This window comes from Aquarana catesbeiana, linkage group LG01 (genome assembly GCF_042186555.1).
Source record: "Aquarana catesbeiana isolate 2022-GZ linkage group LG01, ASM4218655v1, whole genome shotgun sequence".
In the NCBI taxonomy this organism is placed as follows: Eukaryota; Metazoa; Chordata; class Amphibia; order Anura; family Ranidae; genus Aquarana; species Aquarana catesbeiana.
The window spans coordinates 762167073-762194821 of NC_133324.1; the positions used below are offsets into that span (position 1 = coordinate 762167073).

General features: G+C 43.1%; 1 protein-coding gene across 2 annotated transcripts in view; it reads left to right on the forward strand.

The window, feature by feature from the left end:
• Positions 1-27749, forward strand: part of KLHL2 (kelch like family member 2) — a 265189-nt gene that overhangs the window by 38628 nt on the left and 198812 nt on the right. For both annotated transcript variants that reach the window (XM_073606085.1, XM_073606086.1), the window contains exon 3: positions 11806-11912. In XM_073606085.1, the coding sequence (XP_073462186.1) occupies positions 11806-11912 (107 nt within the window). The remainder of the gene's footprint in view (positions 1-11805; positions 11913-27749) is intronic.

Below are 27749 nucleotides of genomic sequence, written 5' to 3' on the forward strand. Positions count from 1 at the left end.
ACCGCATGAGCGGGCAAACGCCGATGCAGATGCCATCGTTTGTACAAGTATGGTCACATATATAACCACTGACTTGTATGGGCACTTGTATACGACACCTTCTTTTCCCCGGGTGTGGGGAAGCATTTTACTCTTGATGACTTGCAGCCTCTAGATGTCCATGTGCACGAGGCCTTTACAGTATTATGTGTTTAAACGCTTTACTACATTCAAGTCTTCAAGGGAAGTAAACCAGTTCCAGTCCGCTGTACGTTTATAAACCTCAGACCGGAAGGGTGAAATCTCAGTCATCGTTGCAGCTGCAGCAGTGATGAAGTTCTCATTTTCTTCTGCCAGTGATTCCCTACAAAGTAACATTAATCCCAGCAGCTAAAGAGCCACTGGATTACTTTTATAGGTGACGGAAAGGGGGTTTGACCCATCTCCCGCCACTGCATTTACTGGGCTCTCCTATGCAATCGGAAAGCCCAGTAAGGGTGCGAACGGCGGCATCTGGTTCCTGGGACACAGCAAAAGGAACAATGTTGTTCCTCCTAATATGTGACGTCAGAAACTTCATTTGGATTTCGTCACTTCCTTTTTCAGCCTCATGTAAAGCACCAGATCAAACCAATCTCTGTTTGATCTGATGCTTCGGAGGCCAGAGGAGAAATATGTGGTCCAAGAAATCTCCATAAAGATGACCATCCACGCGCTGTGCTATCACAAAAGATGTTGTTAATCCCTAGTGTTAAAAAATAAATAAATAAAATAAATGAAGTTACACATCAGACTTAAAGGGGTTGTAAACCCTTGTTTTGTTTTTGTTTGCTATTTTTATATATTAAAAAAAACAAACATGCCTATACTTACCTGCTCTGTGCAATCATTTTGCAAAGAGCAGCCCCAATCCTCTTCTTCTGGGGTGCACCGCCGGCACTCCAGGCCCCTCCTTTTCATCGGGTGCCCACACAGAAGGCCCCTTTCCTTGGAGGCACCCATGCTGCTGCATCCATTGACACAGACAGTGGGACTCGTCCCCGCTCCTGTGTGACTGGATTTGATTCACAGCAGAGGGAGCCAATGGCTTCTGCTACTATCTGTCCAATGAGGAGAGAGCCAGCGACTGGAGCCACTGCGCTCGTGCACTTAGCCGGATTGGATCAGGCTAAGGTAAGAAAAGGGGGGGGGGGGGGCTCTGGAGGGAAGCTGCAGCACAGAAGGTTTTTCACCTTAATGCATTAAGGTGAAAAACCTTAAGGATTTACAACCACTTTAACACTTCCTGCCCGCCCACCGTCATATGACGTCCTGGGCTTTGGGCAGGTATATCTGAATGATGCCTGTAGTTACAGACATCATTCAGATATTGCCGGTGTCAGCCGGCGAATCTCTACACCATAGGAACGATCATAGCGGCCGTTCCGCCGCTTGATCGTTCCTATGGGAGGCGAGAGGGGACGTCCCAAACCCCCCCCCCCCCCCCCGCCGCCCTCCGGTGCTTGTTACGACTCACCGTTACGATCGGTGAGGCGGAGAGCGGATCCGCCGGCGCCGGATGTAGATCATAGAGATTTCTGGTGGACCAGATGGTTGCCGTAGTCTCTATGATCGTCAGAGGACGGGCGCAATGTTATGACGTCACGCCCGGCCTCTCCATTCAAAAAAACGGCGCCGCTTCGGCTGGGAAGCGGTGATCGTTTTTTTTTTTTTAAATTTCAGGCTTCCCAGCCTAGTGGTGAGATATGAGGTCTTATTGACCCCATATCTCACTATTAAGAGCACCTGACATATTGCTATTACAAGGGATGTTTACATTCCTTGTAATAGGAATAAAAGTGATCAAATTTTTTTTTTTTTTCAAAAAAGTGTCAAAATAAAAAAAATAAAATATAATTAACAATTAAAAAAAATTTTTTTAAAGCGCCGCTGTCCCCGTGTGCTCGCACGCAGAAGCGAACGCATACGTAAGTCCCGCCCACATATGAAAACGGTGTTCAAACCACACATGTGAGGTATCGCCGCGAACGTTGGAGCGAGAGCAATCATTTTGTCCCTAGACCTCCTCTGTAACTCAAAACATGTAACCAGTAAAAAAATTTCAAGCTTCGCCTATGGGGATTTTTTAGTACCAAACATTGGCGCCATTCCACATTGAAGCGTGACATGTTAGGTATATATTTACTCGGCGTAACTTCATCTTTCACAAAATACAAAAACATTGGGCTAACTTTACTGTTTTGTTTTTTTTCTAAACACAAAACTCTTTTTTTTTTTTTTTTTTTCCCAAAAAAAATGCATTGGAAAAATTCCTGCGCAAATACTGTGTGAGATAAAAAGTTGCAACAACCGCCATTGTATTCTCTAGGGTCTTTGCTAAAAAAAAATATATAATGTTTGGGGGTTCTATGTAATTTTCTAGCAAAAAAATGATGATTTTTACATGATGGAGAGAGATGTCAGAATTGGCCCGGTAGGGAAGTGGTTAAGGAAGAACACACGGTGACCGTATGAGTTGCTACCTGAAATCTTATTGCAGTGGATTGTAGAGAATATAGGTTGAAGTGATATTAAACACTCACAATTAAAATGCCTATAGTGCTGCAAATTGCAACACTTACCACCACTGCTGTGTGCCTTTTTTTTCACAGTTGGAAATCCCTGGTTCGGGTTTTATCGGTATCTCCTTCTCCTTACAGGGCTCCATTAGAGACACCTTTGTGTGCAGGCTTCTGCTGGCACCATATGCGCTGCCTCCTTCTCCTGTCTGTCTATAGGACATGAAACCACTTCCCCCTCCTAGTGATCGTCAGCACAGGTTGAGCCTGCGCTCTTTTAGTAAAGGGTTGATGTGATGCAACCAGGGCACCTGTCCCCCCCACCCAAATGTTTTTGGAAGCAGTGCTCTGTGACCTGGAGGTGGTGCGAAGAGAACCCAGAATTGTAGTATTTAACAGGGAGGAACAAAATATGGAGTTTGTTTACAGGCTTCCTAGAATGCATTATAGTAGAAAACGTGGCGCCTTTAAAGGATAAGTTCACCTTTTACAAAAAAAAAAAAAAAATTCCATGCACATTTTTTATAACTGCGGCAGCTGGTCTTCTAGTGCTTAAATTTAAATTACTACTGCAGTGCAAAAAACTAAACAGTAGACAAGACACACTGACACTACACTTTCTTCAATACTCCCAGTTAAGTAGAACAATATTATAGTGCAGAAAGCATAACATTTCAGCATGTTCACCCATTAAACAGGTTCTGTTTTTTTCATATATTGCTGCCACTTCACTGCAAACACGCTCACTTGGTACAGATGGAGGAGCAGAGAGGTATCTTCTAGCATGAGAGAGAAGTCTTTCGTAGCGTGCCTCATTTTCTTTCCACCACTGAAGAGGATCACCACTTCTTTTGTCAATTACCGGTTCCTTCAAATTGAGAGGAAGTTCATCATCCAAGCTGATTATTGATGCACATTCTGAAGAATCCTCCGCATGAGGCCCCAATAACACGCTGAAGATGGCATCAATTCGACCACGATGAAGATTCTCTTCTGCTCGTTGTCTTTTTAGATGTTTGTCTGTTTTTGCAGCATCCTTCTCTTCCAGATTAGTAACGTGCTCTTCCAAACTTGACCTTTCTGCAGGAACCTCCATCATCTCGTGTTGATCTTCTGTCAGCCATTGTTTTCCCTTGGCAAATACATCAACAGAGGAGAAAGCATGATTCTTGTATCGAGGATCCACAAGACATGCCAGCACAACATTTTTATTCTCTTCATGCTTCTCAAAGCGTTTGGTGAGGCTGTCCCTCATGACCTGCTTGAACGTTTTAATGCCACGTGTTGGGTCCTTCATTCTCTTGAAGCAGCATCTTCAGCACTCTCACACATGGGATGACAGATGACACAGATGAGTCATAATGACTCACCTCTAGTGTCACTTCCTCTATGGGGCGGAGGGGATCAATGACATTGGCTACAATGTCCCATTGATCAGCAGAAGGACAACTATATCCTCCATGTTCGCCTGAATAGATGCTTGGAGCTCGCTTCTGTTTCAGCATTCTTTGCAGCATGTGAAGTGTTGAAACAGCTTGAATTAGTCTGTTTTTGGGTAGGCCAAGGTCTGCCTGAATGCACCTCAGTCGCTGCTTGGCAAGGACTGAATGGTGGAAATGGCCTGCGCCTCCTCAGCATGCCGATTATATCTATCAAAGCTCTCTGGCTTGACAGACCATCATTTACCACAAGTTGCAGTGTGTGTGCCATGCAACTGAAGTCTGACACGTCAACAAGCCTCATTCCTTTCACCATGTTTACGCCGCTGTCACGAAGCACAAGCATCATTCAGTCCTTGTTTATTCCCCAGTCTTCAAGCATGCCTAGAAACATTTCTCTAATGTACTCCCCAGTGTGGGATCTTTGTATTCAACACCAATTGCCTTTTTGTCCATCCGCTGTCAATGAAGTGGCAGGTAAGACTCATTGGTGACTCTGTTGGTCCTGACCAGCAGTGACTCATGCATGAGAGTGAGTTGCCAGCATGCTCTGGTTGCAGCATAGCCTTTACTTTCTCAACTACCTTTTTGGTGAATATTTCCCAGCATTTCGGTTTTACTTTTCACTCTTCGGTGGGAACCTCGGCTCAGCTATGGAAATCAACTGCTGAAATCCAGAGTCAGACACCATTGTAAATGGCTGGTTAACCGTAACCATCATCTCTGTGATTGTTTTGTCCATCTGTTGGGATCTTCCATCCGAATTTAGCCACTTAGCTTTTTTTTCTGAAACATATCTTTTATTGTTTGGTGGGATTGTGGTATTTCACCTTGTGATTCTGTTTGTTTTCTCTGTACTTCATTAAATTAATTATGCATGATGAACTCTTAGATGGGCCCAAAGATCTCACGTATTTTTGTTTTTTTTAGTTGTTGATCCCATGCTCACATTTTTTTGTGCATGTGTTGCACGTGGCTGCTTTTCCTGGAGATGGTTGAGTAGAGAAATAGTCACAGACCACATTTTTATTGTTTCTCTCTGCATCCATCTGTATTGAAATTTGAAACTGAAAGAGTAAGGTTAAAAATGGCAGGTGCCCTGCTGTGGGTGGCTTGGACCCTGCTGTAGATGGCTTGGACCCTGCTGTGGGTGGCTTGGACCCTGCTGTGGGTGGCTTGGACCGCGCTGTGGGTGGCTTGGACCGTGCTGTGGCTGGCACCGCGCTGTGACTGGCTGGCACCGCGCTGTGGCTGGCTGGCACCGCGCTCTGGCTGGCACCGCGCTGTGGCTGGCTTGCCCCCTGCTGTGGCTGGCTTGCTGGCTGGCCCCCTGCTGTGGCTGGCTTGCTGGCTGGCCCCCTGCTGTGGCTGGCTTGCTGGCTGGCCCCCTGCTGTGGCTGGCTTGCTGGCTGGCCCCCTGCTGTGGCTGGCTTGCTGACTGCCCCCCTGCTGTGGCTGGCTTGCTGACTGGCCCCCTGCTGTGGCTGGCTTGCTGGCTGGCCCCCTGCTGTGGCTGGCTTGCTGGCTGGCCCCCTTCTGTGGCTGGCTGGCTGGCACTTTGCTGTGGGTGGCTGCTGGCTGGCCTAATCTCTCTCCATGTGGAGAGATGCCTAGGAGGCATCTCTGCACTCTCCTACCTGGCCAGGTTCTTCCTGTGTCAGCACTCAGAAGCTGTGCACCTGTTCACTCCAAGTCAGATAGTGTGTGTGTGTGTGTGTGTGTGTTATAATGCCTGCTCATTGCCTAATTTAATCCTATACTGCCGCAGTACTATTGCACTCAAATTCTGCAGCCAAAGTTAAAAATACTACGACATGTGAACAGCCCCATTCAGCTGTTATTTTACAGTTCAGGTGGGCAGTCGGTGGAGGCAGTAAAACTGAGATCCAGCTGCCTGTTTTTACCACCAACAACTTATCAAATGAAAGAGACCTATTTCATGAGCATTTGTACCTATTTTTCCTAATGTTTGTGTTCTATATGTTTACGTACTCATGGACCTTCCCAGGTCCAAAATTAATATTGAGCAGAATTAAGTCCAGGCCTCAACAACAGTCCTAGCTACTCATGTGGCCCCTGGAAAAAATTAATTGCCTACCCTTACTGAGGAGGCTAATACTGTGTTCAAGGACCCAAAGGCCAAAAGGCTGGTATTCCCCTTTTTTCTTTGGTCGGCCCCTGCCATGCAACCATGGCATTTTGCCAGACCCTTGCTTTCTGAATAAATCGCATTGTCTTGAGTCTTGTGCTACTGTGTGAATGGCTTTGTGGATATTCTTTGTTAGATCTCCAGGATGAGCCTTCTCCCCATCCATATGCAGAGGATCCTTTGGCTCAAATGCTGGTCAGCTGAACTCCCATATAAGAAGCCAATTTTTCACAGTCGCAACCTGATCTTTTCAATGGCGCCCGTTCAAATTGGTGCGACTTTTGTTACGACTTAGATCCATTGAGTGTAAAGTTGGATTGCACCGAAAATCCCACTCCAAGGTCACATTGGAAATTGTGCAACTTTGGAGTCGCACTGTGTGAATGGAGCCTGAATCATACTTTAAAGCGATTTGTAAAGGGGAAAAAAAACAAAAACATCCCTATACTTACCTGCTCTGCGCAATGGAATTGTACAGAGCGGCCTCGAACCACCTGGTGCTCCTGGCTCCTCCTCTCTAACCAGTGCCCTCGTGGGAAGCCACTTGACACAGACAGCGGAGCTTGGCACTGCTCCCTCGTCTCTGGCCAATGGCTCCCGGTGCCCCAGCAAAGCCAGTGAGACCCAAAAGTGAGGGGAGAGAAGAACTACAGGCAAATGAGGGCTCAGGATGGTAAAAAGGGGTGCAGGGGAAGTGGCCAAAACCAATGCCTAAATCAGTGCCTAAATGTTTTTTTATCTTAATGCAATGAATCGATTAATGCTTAAAATCGATTTTAATGCACATCACTACAATGCATGTTAACCTATTAAAGGTCTGTTTAAAAGCGTACGTGAGTAGCACCCGCATATGAAAACGGTGTTCAAACCACACATGTGAGGTATCACCGTGATCGGTAGAGCGAGAGCAATAATTCTAGCCCTAGACCTCCTCTGTAACTCAAAACATGCAACCTGTAGAATTTTTTTAAACATCGCATATGGAGATTTTTAGGGATAAAAGTTTGTCGCCATTCCAGGAGCCGGCGCAATTTTGAAGCGTGACATGTTGGGTATCAATTTACTCGGCGTAACATCTTTCACAGTATGAAAAAAAAAATTGGGCTAACTTTACTGTTTTCCTATTTTTTTAATTCAACAAAGTGTATTTTTTCCAAAAATAAAGTGCACTTGTAAGACCACTGCGCAAATACGGTGTGACAAAGTATTGCAACGACCGCCATTTTATTCTCTAGGGTGTTAAAACCCCCAAACATTATATATGTATTTTTTTTCTAAGCTATGAGTAAGCATCCATTGATGTGAAATGCGTTAGCTGGCAGTTGTCCTGTGCATCCATCTTTCATGTGACCTGGGTCTTTTATCACAATAAAGGTGCTTTTTCCACGGAAGTGCGGCTTCCAGACTCTTCTATTTTGCTCTCCACTCATCGCGCAGAGCCAGCACCTGTAAGGCTGTGGGAGGACGTTCCCTATTGCTTAAAAGTGGTTATCCTGTGAGCGGCTTGTTCATTTTCTTCATATATTTTTTTCTAAGTAATTTTCTAGCAAAAAAGAAAAAATGATTTTAACTTGTAAACAACCAGTCTAAAAAATAGGCCCGGTCTTAAAGTGGTTAATAAAAAAACAAACTTTTTTTTTTTTTTTTACTTGACAGGTTGTTTTAAACTGACTTCATCTGCAGATCAAAGGCCATCCCTTTGATCTGTTAATGAATAAACAAAGATACAAAAATAAACAGATACATAAACATTGCTCAGCTGCTTTTTTTTTATTTTTTATTTTTTTGACAGCTCCAATTGCCGTTCTATCGGATAGTGCCCGCGCATGCGCAGTATTGAAGGGCACTCCAGCTGATTTATCGATTAGCTGTCCTGACCTAACCATGGCACATGCGCACATCGTAGGAGGCATCTTTCGATGGGAGATAAAATTTCATGGGCACAATTGAAACCTATACAAACAGCGGAGGTAGACCGTAGTTGTCAGATTGTGCCTTGCTGTTGTGGGCCGGCTTTACAGTGTGTTGATGGTCCGGTTTTGTCTGTGTTGCAGGACAGGTTTGGTGTGTTGAACGGACAGTTTTGTCTGTGTGAATGGGCGGGATGCAACACAGACAAAACCAGCTCTTCAACACAGCCACAAGCCGCCCTACAGCAACAGCGATGCACAATCTGGCAACTACGGTTACATGGTTACGTCAGGCCAGCTGATCGGCAAATCGGCTGGAGTGCAATTCCATACTGCATATGCGCAGGCACTTTTCGATGACGGGCACTATCCGATAGAACACTGGGACTTCGTTTACACTTCAGCTGTTAACAGGGTAACCCCACTGACAGGTGAATGAGTCATCGGTTGTTAAGGACACGCTCCTTAACAGCTGATAATTGCTGTTTTTTTTTTACATTTCAGCTGTCATGGGGGGAATCCCGCTGACAGCTGAAAGAACCGAACCTGAAAGTATCAATTTCAGGTATCTGAGTATTTTTACGAGTACCGATACTCATGCAAACTTGGTATTGGCACCAGTAACTATGCAACCCTACTCCAAACCATTATGGTTTCAGTTTAAATATAAAGCAAGTGTACATAGCAGCAACCTAAAGGCAGATTCAGCAGAGTAGTTACTTGTTAACCTCACTGCTGAACTTGGCTGCTTTTTAGTTTTGGTAGTTTCAGTATTGCATGTGAATTTGTTTAATTGACCGTACCTTGTTGAATCTGGTTCTGTCTGGTTTACTTTGTGTTTATGCTAACTGTATGTTCAACTTGCTTTTATTGACTTTCTGTCCAGTGCTAGACCATGGTCTGGCTTTGCTCTCAGCAGATTTTTCATTGTTAGATCTTGGGATAATATTGTACCCAATGGGAGATTTTATACTTTTTGGTATCCCCATGTGTGGCATTATATAAACAGATTTTAGACGTTTCCATAGACACCTGTATGAGGCTGGCCATAATGGAATCATTTTGGTTTTTTTTTAGTTGGCTACAGCACTGATCAAACTAACATTTTTCAACAAGCCCATCCGTAACAAGTTGACTTTTCACGAAAGGGAACCACCATAGATGGATGGAAATAAGGCCAGTCTCTGCTGAACTGGTCAAAGGTCAATCCATCTATGACCAGCTTTAAGCCCTGTACACACGGGTCCAATGTTGGGTGACAACAGCCGGTTCAAAAAAAAAAGTCTGACATTCGGCCCTTGTGTATGTCGGTCTGTCCAACAGAAGTCGGCCAGCTTCTGTCTGATGTACATGCAGGAAAACCAGCAGCCGACCGACTCGGTGCTCTCAACCAATGGCAGAGAGCGCTGATCGGGGTGTTCTGGCGGTGGGGTCATCCCCCTGTCAGAACACAACAGCTCAGAGGGGGAGATCGCTGAACTAACCTCACATGATTAGTACAGCAGCTCCGACCCCCCAAAAAAATGAGTTTGTACCAGGCTTTAGGGGAGACAATGCTGCTATGCTGAGTTTTTTTCTTATGGTGGCTTCAATTGAAAGTCATTCCAAGTGCTCCTCACATTTATGTAACGTTCTATATCATATTAACTGCTTTTTGAAACACTTAAATTGGTGAGTTTAGTTCTGTTTCAATTTGTTGGTCAAGTCCATCTAAATCTGCTTGCACATCTAAGGCTGGCTTTCAGGCTCCATTCTATACAGTATGGCTGCTCTGCCTATTGAATTTTGACAGCTGACCCCGCTGTCTGTAAAAATGCCTAAATTGCTGCTGAATCTGATTAGATGCTGTTGGTGTTCTGGCCAAAAATCTTGCAACTGGCTCCTTCGATTTATTTATTTTTTAATTGAAGAATGTCAGGTGGGAGGTAGCAGACAAGGACACTCTAAGCAAATCAACTGGTTTATTAGTAACTGGGTACAATTTGAACAGTGTATGGCCAGCTTAACACTACCCTCAGCATAAAGAAACTCTAACAAAGAAAAACTACAGGACTTTTGAGATACCAAGTTATAACAGTATTTCCTACAATCGCATGTTTTGTATTCATATCATAAGAAATGTAAAAACACTGCTTCTTTGCTGTTCCACATACATTAAAACTTACTTTTTTTTTTTTTTTTTTAATTTATAAAAAAGCTGTTATACTTACCTGCTCTGTGTAGTGGTTTTGCACAGAGCAGCTCCAATCCTCCTCTTCCCAGGTCCCTCGTCGGTACTTTTGGCCCCTCCCACCTGCTGAGTGCCCCCAGAGCAAGCAGCTTGCAATGGGGGCACCCAAGCAGGCTCGCTCCTGAGCTGCGGCTCTGTGTCCATTCACGCCCGCCCTCTCCTGATTGGCTCCCGCTGCTGTCAATCACAGCCACTGAGCCAATGAGGAAGCAAAGTCTCTGGAGCGCTGTGCCACTTGTGTACATTGCTGGATCAAGATGGGGCTCAGGTAAGTATTAGGGGGTTGAGGGGAGGTTTTTTACCTTCATCTATAGAATGCATGAAGTTAAAAACCTTGAGCCTTTAGAACCACATTACTCGATCAATCTCTTGTCTGTTTGTAACGGATTGGCGCCAGATATAACAGCATACCTTCAAGGGGTCTAGTGGCATTCGTGCCGCAACAGGCCAGGGCTGTTTTGGCACCCCTGCCTCCCTGTATACTTACCAAAGTCCTATCTCGATTCGGCTCTGTGCCCATCTGCAGTGCACTGGTCTGTGTTCCTCTCCTCACAGGACACAGGGTCAGCAGTGGTAACTATTGGCTCCTGCTGCTATCAATCTAATCCTGTGCATGGGGAGTGGGGCCGAGGCTGCACGTCTGCCCCGTAGCAAGCAGTTTGCTATAGGGGCAGGCACAGAAGAGGAGAAGCGGACAGCGGAGGTGGGGGAGAAGAGGAGGTTCAAGGCTTATTATTTTAATTTAAAGAATATCCTTTACAGTCACTTTTAAATGTGGGCTTAAAAGGGTATGGTAAATAAAACTCAAACCTTTGCTGCTGTAGGTCAATAGAGTGTAACAGAGTATTCAGAGGTTTGGCTTAAATAATGCATGGCGTGCAGAGGTCAGGATCAAGTAACGCTCAGAGTTGAGGGTTCAGGGATCAGGTCAGCATCAAGTTACTCACAGATTGCAGCTTGTGTCTCGGTAATCCTCAGGGCCCACCATGGTTCCGGAAGCCTGGCAGTTTGCTGTAAATTTTTCAGAGAGCAGGCTCCAACTCATGCTACACTGCAAGCGTTGCCAATCTATACTGGCATGGCTGGGGCGGTCTGCGCATGCACAGCACAGCAGCATAAGTTGACGTACACAGTGCTCTAGCGATGCCATTTTTTAATTCACACTTATTCACAATTGTTGAAGCCTACGCACTGCAAGTTTCCTGGGGACAGACCTCTTACAACAGGGACGATCTCTGGGAAAACGGGAATGAGCTGGCTGCCCTAGTCACATGAAGTCCCTCTACATTTTATTATATCAGTTACACAGAACACTGGCAGGTCCCCAACAGGGAAATGGTATTGTTGCAGCTTGTTCTCGCATGAAGCCCCAGTATAAGATCACATAGATAGAGATATCTATCTATCTATCTATCTATCTATCTATCTATCTATCTATCTATCTATCTATCTATCTATCTATCTATCTATCTATCTATCTATCTATCTCTATTTGCTATACATTCATTTATTTATTTATTACATTTGCTTTTCTTCACAGTCAGAATTTGCTGTGCGATGTGACAATAGTGGCCGAAGATGTGGAGATATCTGCTCACAAAGTGGTTTTGGCTGCATGCAGTCCCTACTTCCATGCAATGTTTACAGGTACGAAATTTCTTGTGGTTACATATTAGTATACCTTTGTTTCATTTTCTTGTGTCCGAGAGTAAGATTACAGTCACAAGTTTGTTGAAATCCAGGTAGAGATTTAGGCCCCTTTCACACTGGGGCGGTGGGGGCGTTGGCGGTAAAACCGCACTATTTTTAGCCATTTAGCTATTTTTGTATTCGGCCGCTAGCGGTGCGGTTTTAACCCCCGCTGGCTGCCGAAAAAGGGTTAAAACCGCTCGCATAGCGCGGCTATAGCCGCGGTATAGCCGCACTGCCCCATTGATCTCAATGGGCAGGAGCGGTTTAGGAGCGGTGAATACACCGCTCCTTCACCGCTCCAAAGATGCGGCTTGCAGGAGTTTTTTTCTTCTCCTGCCAGCGCACCGCTTCAGTGTGAAAGCCCGAGGGCTTTCACACTGAACAAACAGTAGAGGCTGTTTTGGGTCGGTTTGCAGGCGCTATTTTTAGCACAGTAACGCCTGCAAACCTCCCCAGTGTGAAAGGGCTCTAAAGGGCTAATTCTGTTATTTGCAAACTATAACATACACACTCATATTGAATAGATGTGCAGTTTATTAGTTTTTGTATTGGAGCCTGAAAAGTATTACAATCAGTGGATTATATGTGCAGTGCTCTGGATCGTGCAGACTTTTCTGGCTGAGGTCCATACTTTGATGCTGGCCTTCAGCCATGGAGCTAGAGGAAGTATCAATGTACCTAAAGTGTCATGATTGTGTTCCATTGAGAGCTACGAGTCCATGTGCTGCGGTGGCAGATGGGACTTGTCTTTTTTTTTTTTTTTTTTTTTTTAATCCTCTTCAAGCTTGTAAACATTTTAGTGCACTTTCAGCGAAATATGCTCCCTATGTATTCCCCACCTATAAGGGCCAGGTCACATCTGTGCGGCGCTTTAGGTGAATTACCGTTAAACTGTATATAATGTGCATTTTGATGGAAGCACCGATAATCCACAGGCCTGAACAGACAATAAAAATATATATTATTATTATTCTTCAGGATTTATATAGGGCCAACTACGGAGGGAGTGAGCTGAGGGGTAGAGAAATAGATTTGGGTGTCGTCTGCGTAAAGATGGTATTGGAAGCCATGAGAGGCGATCAGCTGACCCAGGGAGGTGGTATAGATTGAAAATAGGAGAGGTCCAACAACAGAACTTTGGGGGACCCCAACAGAGAAAGGAAGAGGTGAAGAGGAAATAGAATTGTAAGTAACGTTAAAGGTGCGTTGGATAAGTAGAAAGAGAACCAGCAGAGAGTAGAGTCATGGAGACCAAAGGCGTGGAGTTTGTTTGTGGAGGAGGGGGTGGTCAACCATATCAAAGGCAACAGAAAGGTCCAGTAGTAGGAGTAGAGAAAGGTCCAGTAGTAGGAGTACAGAATAGTGTCCATTGGTTTTGGCTTTTAGTAGATCGTTTGTTAGTTTTAGGAGAGCAGTTTCTGTGGAGTGTTGGGGACAGAACCCAGACTAAAGGGGATCAAGAATGCTATTCTCAGCAAGGTGGTCGCTCAGTCGGTTGTAGACCAGACTTTGAAGGAGTCTGGATAAAAGGGGGAGCAAAGGCATGGGGTGTAGGTTAAAAAATTGTTAAGGAATATTGTAAAGGAAAGCACCTCCCTCTGTGAGGTGGCCAACTGCAAGATACTTTTTTCTGCTGCTCAGAGTACAGCTATATGTGGTTCCAGTTTTGACCGACTCTTGTGGAATTGGCTGACACATGGGCAGCCCTGTTGCCACCACCCGACCTGGCAGGTCAACTTGAAAATTGACTGAGCTGGCTGGAAAGTTAATGGCTTCACAGTCGTCAGCTGCATCTGCCTGTATACAATATCTGGCAGGGTAGATTCCTCCATCCATGCTGTTTAGCGCAGAAGGAGGAATCAATTGTTTTCGCTTGTGCTGCTACACATGTATGGCTAGCCTTAAGCCATACATGGATTCAAATTCAGCCAGTTCAGCAGGGGCCGGCCATACATGAATTTGAAGTTGGGCCATTTCAGCAGGGACCAGCCAATTTTGAATCCAAGTATGGGCAGGCAGGCTGTACAGGTTGTCTACCAAATCAACTTCTGTACAACCAGCCTGTTGGAAAATGTACACACAATCAGCACTGCCGGCTATAGCCAACAGTGCTGAACAGTATTTTGGGACGGTGGGGAAGTCTCCCCACTCTCACAATAGAAAGGCACAGCAGTAAGATTCCCTCATCCACCTAGAATGTGTAAATGGGGGGTATCAAGTCATTTTCTTCCTTCAACCCGCTGGTTGAATGAAAAAAAAAAGACTCGTGTATGGGCTGCTTTAGACTTTAAATAATATATAGAATTCACTATTGTTACAGATCTGTTAGGGCTATATACAAATCAGATTATAAAATAAGCAGCAAGTTACAGGATTACAAAAGGTGCTGAAGGTAAAAATTGCTGTCAATGTGTCTTATTCCAATAAAGTGCTGTGAGCAGAGCACAAACATGAATGCAAATGAGCAGAAAGTGACAACAAAATGGCCAGCAGCCAAAGAAGGGTTTATATGGAAACAGTCTATTGGAAGCATTACCATGGAATGTCTTCTCAGGACCTGGAGATCTACTTTAGGGTATTGTATTTAATGACATTTTCATGTAGTAGTAAGCCAGCTTTTATATTTGGCTTTTTCTTCACAATCTTTTCCCTGGTTATGACGGATAAAAGTGGCTTCCTGTACTGAACAAACCAGGGTGTGGTACCATTGTTTACTTTTTCATTGCTGGCTGCAGTGTGGATATGTAGGGAAAATCTAGGCTGCTCCAGGTACACCTCCCGCCTTCGTTTTCTGTGTATGTTAACATACGGTATTGTCATGTTTTTTACAGAATTGTTAAAGTGACACGAAACTCAGGTTTAAAAATAAGAAACTTCAATAAAGTATGTATTCTTAACTCAAAAAATACTTTCTATTGCTGTCGGCCTCCTCTAAATCTCTGTATTCCTTTTTTTTTTTTTTTTTGCTGCTGTGATCTGACTTTCTGTTAGAGAGTGGCTACGTTTTGTTCTCCGTGGTCCTACTATATGTAGGAACGTAGCCCTCCTATCTTGCTTGCTCCTGTGATGTACAAGGTTCTAGGGCATGGGGTGTCCAAACTTTTTTCAAAGAGGGCCAGATTTGATGAAGTGAACATGCGTGAGGGCCAACCATTTTGCCTGAAGTTAAATTAAATGCAAATTAACTATTTTATGCAAAGTTTATTGCAAACGGCATACTTTTCTTTTCGACACATGGATGACAAATCTAAACAGGTGTTAAATCTGAAGGCCAGATGGAAAAAAATAAAAAATCCAGGAAGCTGAAATGTATGTCAGGAACATTGTAAAGTACATTGTATATTATTGGTAGTAAAGGTTGTCTGTCAACTTTTAAGTAAAAAAAAATATGAACAGGAACTAACACCGAGTATACATGTTGTGTCCATATATATTCATAACTGATTTAGACCAACTGACATTACCTGAGATTTTACAATGTATTCATCTCCATTGAAAGAACAAACTTGTCTGCACACTGCTGTGTGTGGTGAAGAGTCTAAGGATGAGCTTGGGCGTGTTATTTGGATAGAGATCTCTTGTGGCCCCCAACAAATCCCTGAGCGCCGCTCAGGACTAAGGATGAGCTTGGGCATGTTCACAACTCCATGTGCCTGAGCCCACCGGGAAGTTGACCGCGCCAATCACAGGCACTGAGAGATTTCCCAATCTCTGCAGCTGCGGGCCCCGGCAGGCTCGTGAACATGCCCGAGCTTATCCTTAGTCCTGAGCGGCACTCGGGTACTTGTTGGGGGGCCACAAAAGATATTAATATCCAAATTACCAGTGGGGCCGTATTAAAACGGAACACGGTCGCAATTGGCCGCGGGCCGGACTTTGGACATGCTTGGTCTAGGGAATATGGAATTTGTATTGTTCATGACTAACCAACGTGCACTGCTTGTTCCAAACAAACATAAGGAGAGAGTTGGGAGCTCACAGAGGCTGTTATTTTCATGTAGATCACAATAAGAAACTATTTAATGCAAAATAGACTACAGGACCATTAGTGAATTTGTATGGGTTATTTTTGGAGAATAAGGATATCGTTAAAGTGATACTAAAGTATCGTGTTTTTTTTTTTTGTTTTTTTTTCAATAAAAATAACAGACATGTTATACCTACCTGCTCTGTGCAGTGGTTTGGCATAAAGCAGCCCAGATCCTCCTTTTCTCGGGTCCCTCTTTGGCTCCCTGGTGGCCCCTCCCTCCAGTTGAGTGCCCCCACAGCAAGCAGCTTGCTATGGGTGCACCCGAGTCGAGCCGCAGCTCCCTGTGTCCATTCAGACATGGAGCCATGCCCTGTCCCCTTTCTCTCCTCATTGACTCACTGACTTTAATTGACAGCAGCGGAGCCAGCTGTCTCAGCCAATGAGGAGGGGAGTCCGGACAGTGGAGTTTCTCGCTGGATGTAGATGTGCTCAGGTAAGTGTTAGGGGGGCACGCAGAAGGTTTTTTATCATAATGCATAGAATGCATTTATGGCCAGTTCATACCATAGAAACGCAGTCCAGATGCTTTTCTGCATGCGCATTTTCGATGCGTTCCAGTGTGTTTTTGATGTAGTCCAATGCATATTTCCCCCCTCTTTTTTTCTTAACCTTAAATAAGGAAGTGTGTTCCAGGGCATTTTTGGCGCATTTTACAGCGTTCCAATACAGTCCAGTGCAGGAAAAATGCTCTATTTTTTTTTTTTTTTTCTGGAACTCACTGAAACTGCAAGCACTGGTGTGAACTTTGCCATTGAAAACCATATAACCTAAAACGTATTGGACTGCATGTGGTGTGAACTGGCCCTAAGATGAATAAAAACCTTCTGACTTTACAACTCAATTAATGTCAATTTATAATACAGGGGCTGTCCTCAGTACTTTTCTCTGGTTCTCCAAGAAATGCCAGTACTAGAATTAGGCCCCTTTCACATGGGATTTCCGATCAGGTTCACCTGTCAGTTTTTCAGGCGGACCTAAACGGACGCTCCATTTACCCCTATGGAGCGGTGGATGTCAGCGGTGACATGTCCGCTGACATCTGCTGCTATCCGATCCTGACCGTGAAATCCAGACGGATGGTGACCCTATTTTCCATTTGTTTGAAGGATCGGATCGGCTGAACATGGACAGGCGGTCCTTTTTCATTCAAACTCCCCATAGATGAGAGCGGGGCTCTGACAGGTCCGTCTGTGCACAGTGAGCGGAGATGGACCTGTCATCTGCCTGCTCAGCGGGAATCAGCGGATCGATCCCCCACTGAGCAAAGTGGAGTCTGCCAGGCGGACCGCCTGTGTGAAAGAGCCCTTATTGCCCTGCACAAGATTTCAGTATTATGATTTCATCCGCATCGTTTTCAGCATTCTGATTTTGTAATTCTCTTTGCACAACTGAGTGTCAGAAGCTGAAAATTGGGTATATTCTGTACGTTACTAAAAAAGTTTTATTTACCTTTCAAAATAATAGAAGACATGGAGTTTCATGTCGGGGATCATGCCAAGTACAGAAATCATCCTACTCTCATCTGGAACTCATTTTAATTACGTCTCTCTGTAATATGCTGTAGTAGATTACTGGATATTTGTTTTTTCTTTTATTTTCATGTAGTCAAGCTAGAAGCATTCCCACTGATCCAAGGTGTATAGGTTTTGTTAGTAGAACTGTAGACCAGTGGTCTCCAAACAGTGGCCCTTTGCTTGCTTTTATCTGACCCCTGATACAAGACAGTATTTATTTCACTGATATTAACAGTGGGGCATGATTCTTTCCACTGACACTAGTGTTGGGGCATGGTTCCTCCCACTGGCATTAATGATGGGGCACGGTTCCTCCCACTGGCATTAGAGGGACTGCTCACATAATTTGTAATAAAAATCTTTGCCATTCTGAAGCTTCCCTCCAACCACTTTGCATATTATTTAATATATACTATGATTCTGTACTTGCCAAGTATGCTGCAGAAATCTCCCTCCACTGAGTCTGGCTGCAACCATTTTAACTGTGGACAGCTGAAGCTGATGTCTGTTCACTTCCAGGATTTACACAGACACACGCCTCCAGCTCTGCAGCGCTCATTGGCCCTCTTATGACTCATCCCCAAAGAGAGAGAGCTGCGCATGATGTCATAAGCTTCCGCCCACTGGCGCCAGTGACGGGGCACGGTTCCGCCCACTGGCGCCAGTGACGGGGCACGGTTCCGCCCACTGGCGCCAGTGACGGGGCACGGTTCCGCCCACTGGCGCCAGTGATGGGGCACGGTTCCTCCTTCTATTGACCACAGGTGCACTATAATTTTTTTACTCCCACTGACCACCAAGCTTGAGGCATTCTATTCCCATTGATGCTAACACATTTTCTACTCCTACTGGCCATAGGCTTGCCCCCCTAAAGTCCAAAGGACTTGCCCTTTGTTTAGAAGGTTTGGAGACCCCAGCTCTAGATCAGACACTTGCCAATGGGATATTAGTATTTGTTGTAAATCTTTAGACAGAAGAGAACATTTGGAAAAGTTGACCCACTCTAGGTTCTACCCACTGGAACTAAAATCTCCAAGCACGTATTATTGGGTGGCAGTTGGGACTATGGAAGATATTTTCATACAGTGTGCTGTAATGGAGAAGCAGTGACTAGGCATGCAAAGGAAAACATGAAAACCTATAATAACATATGGCAATTTACACAGACAGCGTAATATATTGTTAATCAGATGCTGGATTACTTCTGTTTGTGGTCCATTGTGCAAGTAAGCTTTCAAGTGTTCCTCTCACGAAAACATTAAAGCTAATATATATATATTTTTAACACAATAGCACCACCCTACATGCGAGACAATACCGGGTTTTAATATGAAGGTTTTATTAGGAAGAGCTTGAATTTCCAGCAGCAGCAAGATGTAAATATTTTAGGAACCGAGGAGTCGGTACACGAAAAGAGAAGAAATTGTAGCTTGCGACACTTGAGGTCTTTTATTTGTATGAATTGAATAGATGTGTCTTTGACGTCTTGGTGCCAGTTTACACCCCCGCTTTTCAGTATCTAAAGTGGGAACTAGATCTCTGCCCCTTTGTTGTCAGGGGTGCTGTTTTTACCAATACCTGTGTGGGTGTTTGTCAGTTCTAGTGATCTGATCATTATTTCTGGGAAGATTCAGAATAAGTGAATACAAATAACTTAAAAGAGAAGTATGGGTTTTTTTTTTTTTTTGTGCATATTTATACTTACCTAGGTGGATGCAGCATCAGATCATTGCTGCATCTGTCCCTCTACCGACTCTGCACTAAGAACCGAGCCACCGAACACCACCGATGGCTCGGTTCTGTCACCTCCCCGAGTGGATAGCTGCTGACTGTCAGTCATCTTCTCTCATGCTCTGCTTCTCAACACTTAACTGGAGTGCTGAGCTGTGGAGGAGTGGAGAGCGGCTGTCTTGGCGGCTTGCTGAGAGGCTGAGGCTGCCATCAGTCCAGGCAGCTGGCGGATCCAGACTTCTGAAGACGGGATGATGCGGTGCCTGGACTGATTCAGTGATGTCAGCAAAGAGCGGAATTCAGACCGCTCTCCCTTGAAAACGGGTCTTAGGAGTGCAAAACGAATTGCACTCCTGTGACCCATAGGAGAAGCCCAGTCTAAAAAGCTCAGGCTGGGCTGGAACTGCAGTCTGCTCACATAATTTGTAATAAAAACATCTTTGCCATTCTGAAGCTTCCCTCCAACCACTTTACATATTATTTTATATATACTGTGATTCTGTAATTGCCAAATATGCTGCAGAAATCTCCCTGCATGGAGTCTGGCTGCATCCATTTTAACTGTGGGCAGCTGAAGCTGCTGCCTGTTCACTTCCTGGATTTACACAGACACACAGAGGCACACCTCCAGCTCTGCAGCTCTCATCGGCCCTCTTATGACTCACCCCCCTCCCATCCTGGCAAACTCTCATGAGAGTTAGAGAGAGCTGTGCATGATGTCATAAGCCTAGGCTTTTTACCAAACAGGAAGTGGACTGTATAAGGTATTTACTGGCAGAAAAAAAAAATGTTTTACTATCCAAAGTTAAAACAACAAAGGCAGAAGATTTATTGGATGGAAAGATAAAAAAAATGACTGAAGTTCTGCTTTAATATAAGAACTCCATTCACCTTCATATTAACATTATGATTGGACTGCTACAATAACTAGCAGAATAAACACCCATCAGATAAGTAGCATTATGGTATTGTAGTCAAATTGTCACAGTGATTCTGTTTTTAGTTAATGGGCTAAGTTAAGGTTTTACTCTATTACTGTTTATTACCAGTGGTTTTACCTTACCAAAAAGTCAGCCTTATGGACACACAATCAGAAAATCGGAAGAAAAATTATGCTTTCGATTCGATCGTACGATAATCTGATCATTGGTACCGAGCTGTCGCTAGCCGTTCCGCTATTATCCAATGGGACAAGCACGAAAATGTTTCTTGTACGATACCAGATCGTATGGTTTTCATTTAATCAGTACAGTTGTCATCCGAATATAATTTTAAAAAGAAAACCTGCGCTAGTGAGCAAAAAAGAACAAAACAAATAAAAGTACGTGAAATTAGAATTGCAGCTGCAACCAATTACTTCAAATATCGGTGAAGTGTAGAAAACATATATAAACAAAACATTGTGCGCTAGCATAAATATACCATATATCTTAAAGTTTTATACCAAAAGCCACAGTGTATGTGTTAAAACAAACCACAGTGCAACATAATATAACAAATTATAAATTATAAACTATAACACATCTCCGTGAAGGAAAGTATATAAAAAGTGTGAAAAATTCAATCAAAAATATCATATAATTGGAATCCAAATCGCATGAAAAGCGCTTAGTTCAGTTCGTGGAAGACGGAATCACAAGAAGAGATTTGTGAGAAAGGTAAGCCGTTCCTTTGGTGTGTCACATCAAAATGGAAAGGTGAAAGATGTAGGAACACTTCCAAGCCACCAATAGTTCCGAAGGAGTAATAATGGATGTACTCTTACCGAACTTGTTGGACCTCCTATGTAGCGAGGTCATACAGGCCTGCAGATATAACCCTCATCCGAATATACAACACCAATACACTACAACGCATTACATCACTTCCGAATTTTTATTCTGTCATACGAGAATTTTCATAACTTTAGTAAACTCTTCATTATCAATTTATGAGATTGGCATGCATCTCATCGTGTGTACCAGGCATTACTCAATATAGATCGAAGTCACATGTGGTCACACTACAATACAGAGATCTGTCTGAAAAAAGAAATGCGCCATCAGTGTCTTTGGCAGTCTACTAGCTATTTGTAAAATAATTGTGTATGTGAACTTGGTATAGCTAACACACACAAATATCTGCAGTTTCTGTATAAAAGGAAGGTTGTTAGTTTTGTATTACTTCCCAAATTATACATTTATTTTTCAGCTGTGATTGCCTAAGCACCCAGATCCTCAGCTGTCATGTGGTGTTAGAGCCCCGACCCTCTCAAGCACTTTGAATAAGAGGCGCTTAAAGTACTTGTAAAGGCAAACTTTTTATTTTTTTAAAAATAACAAACATGTTATACTAACTTGCTTTGTGCAGTGGTTTAGCACAGGGCAGCGCCGATCCTCCTCCTCTTAGGTCCCCTGGCAAGTGCTCCCATAGCAAGCTGCTTGCCATGGGGGCACTCGTGCATGCTTGCTCCCAAGCTGGCTCTGTGTCCCCATATAATACACAAAGGGGGCGGCTTGGCCCTGGCCCCCACTCCCGCCTCACTGGCTGTGATTGACAGCAACGGAAGCCAATGGCTTCCACTGCTGTGTCTGAGCTAGTGAGAATAGAGAGAGCGAGTTTTTGCTTTCATGCACATCACCAAACTGAGATCGAGCTCAGGTAAGTTTTTGGAAGGGCTGAGGAGGGGAGCTGCATTTAGAAAGTTTTTCTTACCTTAATGCACTTTAGGAGGGGATATGATTACAATATACTGATATATCATAGGTGATTTCAGTAACTGTAATAACGTCCCTGAAAAGGAAATGCTGCCACAATTCTGGGTTAGAACGGTTTAACCTTAAACCTCGTACAGACGATCTGATTTTCCTCAGGGAATTGTGTGATGACAGGCTGCCTAAAATCCAACCGTTAGTTTGCTCCAAGAGACAATTGTCCAACTTTCGACCAACAAATGTTGGTTAGCAGGCTAGTAAATTTTCGTCAGACATCTGTCTGTTGTCAGATTTTCGTATCGTGTGTACACAAGTCTGTCACACAAAAGTCCAAAGTACAAACACGCATGCTTGGAATCAATGCTCACCAAACACGACATTAGCAGAAGGTGCCCAAAGGGTGGCGTTCAAGAGCTGAAATTCCACGTAGTAAGTCACTACGTTCGTGTTTGTTGGCCGACAATTGTGTGCCGTTAGTATAAAAGACAAAATCCAGGCACACGCCCTTCGGACAAAAGTTTGACACTTTGTCTGCTGAAAATCCGATCGTGTGTACAAGACTTTAGATTGTGGAAAGGATTCTTTACTGTTAAAGCAGTAAAATTGTAGAACTCCCTTCCCCAGGAAGTGGTGCTAGCTAAGAGTGTGGACTTCAAAACTTGTTTTGGTTGCCTTCTTCAGGAAATGGAATATACAGGGCTATGGGAATATAATTAGAGAATAAAAATTTACAGACACGTAGGTTGAACTGAATGGACCAGGTTTTTTTTTTTTTTTTTTTATCCTATCCCATTCCAGATACAGAAAGGTTTCACAGTTACTATTTTAACCTGACCAGGGTGCCCAAGCCACATGGTGGTGTGCAGCTCATTCTTGACCTAAGGCGCCAAGTTCCTACATGTTCAAATATTCCTTTTGAAATCTGTAAGGTTAGTATTTGCATCCCTCCATCTTGGAGATTTCCTTGCCTTGGTGGACATAAAGCATGCCTAACCTCACATCCCTATATTTCTGCTTAATCCGTTTTACCCGCAATTTGCTGTGGGGGAACAACGTTTTTAGTTTGTGGCTCTGAACTGTGGCCTAGCCATGGCACCACGAGTGTTCACAATTTTGGCCCATTTTGGGTTATTCGGATGATCTACTCCTGCGGCATCAATCAAGAGACAGCATCAAGGCCAACGTACAGCAGACAGTGCAAGTCCTGCAGGACTTCGGCTTGGTCTTCAGTCTTAAGAAGTTGACCCTGAAGCAATTGCATCAACTGGAATATGTGGACCTTGTCCTGGTACAAGTTTTTCTTTCCCAGGAAAAGCTTTGGACCCTTCACTCCAAGGTGCTGGAGTTGAGGTCCGTGGAACACCCTCCGTTTGCTTTTGCATGAGGGTGCTAGGGTTGTTTGTAAACACCATTAGGACCTCCTTTCAAGACTCTTGTAACTCCTGACAGTTTGGGACAGAAGGACTTTGTCCTTAGATTGCCCCATGCTTCTAAACACCCAAACTAGGTTCTTTTTGGAATAGTGATTTTTTTTTTTCTCTCTCAACCTTATAAACTATTGAAGCAATAAAACAATGAAGGTGTCTGTTCTTTAAAGTACATCTATCCTGTAATGTTTAAAGTGGCTCCTATTGTATCCTCCTTTTGAAAAATGTTAGTTGAATTGCTGCATTTTTCTTCAGTACTGGATCAAAGATATAAAACAAGCATACTGTAAATAAGTATCCCAATTACTTATTTCTCTTTTTACTTGTTCCCGGCCAGTGGCTAACAACTAACATTTCCGGCACGATGACCATGGATCTGACATTTTTAAAGGAAAGGTCAGCAATAATCGGGTTGCTTTCTGTAGTTACGGGTGTACTTTAATGTGACATGCAGGAGTAGGTGTATACATATTGTACAGTCATGGCCGAAATTGTTGGCACACCAGAATTTTTTCCAGAAAATCAAGTATTTCTCACAGAAAAGTATTGCAGTAACACATGTTTTGCTATACACATGTTTATTCCCTTTGTGTGTATTGGAACAAAACAAAAAAAAGGAGGAAAAAAAGTAAATTGGACATAATGTCACACAAAATTCCAAAAATGGGCTGGTCAAAATTTTTGGCACCATTTCAAAATTGTGGATAAATAAGATTGTTTCAAGCATGTGATGCTCCTTTAAACTCACCTGGGGCAAGTAACAGGTGTGGGCAATATAAAAATCACACCTGAAAGCAGATAAAAAGGAGAGAAGTTCACTTAGTCTTTGCATTGTGTGTCTGTGTGTGCCACACTAAGCATGGACAACAGAAAGAGGAGAAGAGGAATTCATTTAACAGCCTCTCATTCTGACTTATTCTCAACCAATTATCCTCCTGTATTAAGACAGATCACAAATCTAATAAAACAATGGTCGCAACTTCCTTTATCCTGGATGGGGAAGATTAATGCAATCAAAATGACTATTCTACCCAAATTGCTTTATCTATTCAGAGTCCTCCCTATTCCAATTCCTTCCTATTTTTTGAGAATAGTACAAAAAAGAGCAACTTTGTTTATATGGGGCTCTTCTAAACCACGTATACCTATACACACACTACATCTTCCCAAAAATAAAGGAGGCCTGGGATACCCTAATTTTACTAACTACTACAGAGCGGCACATTTGGCCAGTCTGTCCAAATACCATGCAAAACAGGAAATCCCATTATGGGTATTTATAGAGGCTTCAGAAAATGACCCTCTATTAATATCAAATTTAATATGGCTTGATCCTAAAGACCGCTTTAAAATTCATAATCCCATAACTAAACACTTCTTATCTCTCTGGGATAAACTAAAAACCAAATATCAGTTACAATCTCCACACAATCCTCTCCTTTCTTTTATCAGAAATCCAGCCTTTTATCCGGCATGGATCTACCCAAATTCTTTTAAAGCTTGGACAACATCAGGCATTCAGACACTAAATGACTTCATAGCATCTAAATCATTCCTTTCATTCCCATCGCTTAGAGAAAAATATGATCTACCAAACTCTGAGATATTTAGATATCTCCAAATCAAAAATTTCTATACACCATTCCTAAAGGGGGATACACCATTATCCCAATTATCCATTTTTGAATCAATCTGTACAAAAGATCCATTTGCTAAAGGTACAATTTCATCACTTTATAATCAATTATATGGAGTACCAAATCTTAATAGACCCTCTTACGTTCAGAGGTGGGAGGAGGACCTGGGACGAACTTTAGAAGACCCGGACTGGTCTAACATATGGCTCACATCTAAGTCATCTTCACCCAACATCTTAGCACTGGAGACAAATTATAAAGTCCTAACTCGCTGGTACCTTGTACCCGCTAGAGTAGCAAAATATTCACCTAATACCTCAGCTCTTTGTTTTCGAGGATGCCCAGAAATAGGCACATATTTACACATATGGTGGACGTACCCAGTAATCCAAACCTTCTGGAAGGAAGTCTTCGTGATTTGCATCTAAAATATTTAAAAAAATAATACAACCAGATCCATATTTAACTTTACTTAATCTAAAACCGGAATGGTTAACACTCTCTCAATTCAAACTTATGATCCAACTAATAACGGCTGCAAAACAAACAGTGGCCAAGGCATGGAAATCTCCTACATTGGTACTAGCAGAAACAATTCACAGAATGAATGATACAATGTCCCATGCTAAGATGGTAGCCATCGATCAAAATCAAATTCCAAAATTTGAAAAACTTTGGCATCCTTGGATAAAACAACAGTTCCTGTCAAACTTCAATGACTCTGTCCTGTTGCCATGGTAACAGATTAAATGACTTACAGAGACACCCATTCTAAGGCTTCAAAGAGAACTAAAAAGAATAATAAACTGACGAGCGGGACAACCTTGTGGACCATACCTCTACCTTTCAACCCTTTTTCTTCTTTCTCTTTCCTTTTCTCCACCTTACGATTAAAGCTCATTATCAGAATTTATTTGACCTATATACACTCTACTTGTAAACAATAGGTATAGTAGGTATAAATCATTTAAATACCTACAAAAGTAACTAAGGAAATGATATATATCTTTAATTTAGGTTTACGTGAACCCAATGTTTAATATTTGAAATTTCATGATATTTACCTATATAAACCCTACTGTAAAACAATGAGCTTACTTTATAGATCCTTGTAAACTTACTTTATGTATCTTTATAATATTGTATACTCAGTAAACTTTTGACAAGGAAAGAGGAGAAGAGAACTGTCTGAGGACTTGAGAACCAAAATTGTGGAAAAATATCAACAATCTCAAGGTTACAAGTCCATCTCCAGAGATTTAGATTTGCCTTTGTCCACAGCGCACAAGATTTTCAAGAAGTTTGTAACCAATGGCACTGTAGCTAATCTCTCTGGGCGTGGACAGAAGAGAAAAATTGATAAAAGGTTGCAACGCAGGATAGTCCGGATGGTGGATAAGCAGCCCCAAACAAGTTTCAAAAGAAATTCAAACTGTCCTCCAGGCTCAGGGAGCATCAGTGTCAGCGCGAACTATCCGTCGACATTTAAATGAAATGAAACGCTATGGCAGGAGACCCAGGATGACCCCACTGCTGACACAGAGACATAAAAAAGCAAGACTACAGTTTGCCAAAATGTACTTGAGTAAGCCAAAATCCTTCTGGGAAAACGTCTTGTGGACAGGTGAGACCAAGATAGACCTTTTTGGTAAAGCGCATCATTCTACTCTTTACCGAAAACGGAATGATGCCTACAAAGAAAAGAACACAGTATCTACAGTGAAATATGGATGGAGGTTCAATGATGTTTTGGGGTTGTATTGCTGCCTCTGGCACTGGGTGCCTTGAATGTGTGCAAGGCATCATGAAATCTGAGGATTACCAAAGGATTTTGGGTCGTACTGTAGAGCCCAGTTTCAGAAAGCTGGGTTTGCGTCCGAGATCTTGGGTCTTCCAGCAGGACAATGACCCCAAACATGCTTTAAAAAGCACCCAGAAATAGATGGCAACAAAGTGCTGGAGAGTTCTAAAGTGGCCAGCAATGAGTCCAGATCTAAATCCCATTGAACACCTGTGGAGAGATCTTAAAATTGCTGTTGGGAAAAGGCGCCCTTCCAATAAGAGACGTGGAGCAGTTTGCAATGAAAGAGTGGTCCAAAATTTCGGGTGAGAGGTGTAAGAAGCTTATTGATGGTTATAGGAAGCGACTGATTTCAGTTATTTTTTCCAAAGGGTGTGCAACCAAATTATAAGTTAAGGGTGCCAAGAATTTTGACCAGCCCATTTTTGGCATTTTGTGTAACATTATGTCTAATTTGCTTTTTTTCCTCCCTTTTTTTGTTTTGTTGCAATACACACAAAAGGAATAAACATGTGTAGCGCAAAACATGTGTTACTGCAATACTTTTCTGTGAGAAATACTTGATTTTCTGTAAAAATTTCTGGGGTGCCAACAATTTCGCCATGACTGTATTTGCAGTATATGATTCTTGTAGGTTTTGCTAAGTGACTTGTATTGTTCTCAATAATCTGCTTCTGCTCCCTAATCTCGTCACATGTGCTTGCTTTCATATCTGTTTTGCTTTAGACATTGTTTTACTAGTTTTCCGATGTGACTTGACGCTGAATATTTATTCGGGGTTGTCATCAATGTAGTGGGTGATGAATTGTGATTAGTTTAGGCACACTGCTTCTTGTGACGCACACAGGTTCCGTTGCCCTAGTCACGTTCTGCATGGTGCTTATAGAACATAATGAGCTGTGTTCCTGATGTCACAGTAGTGTTTATAGGTCTGAAACTGTTCAGCAAGCTTTTAATCG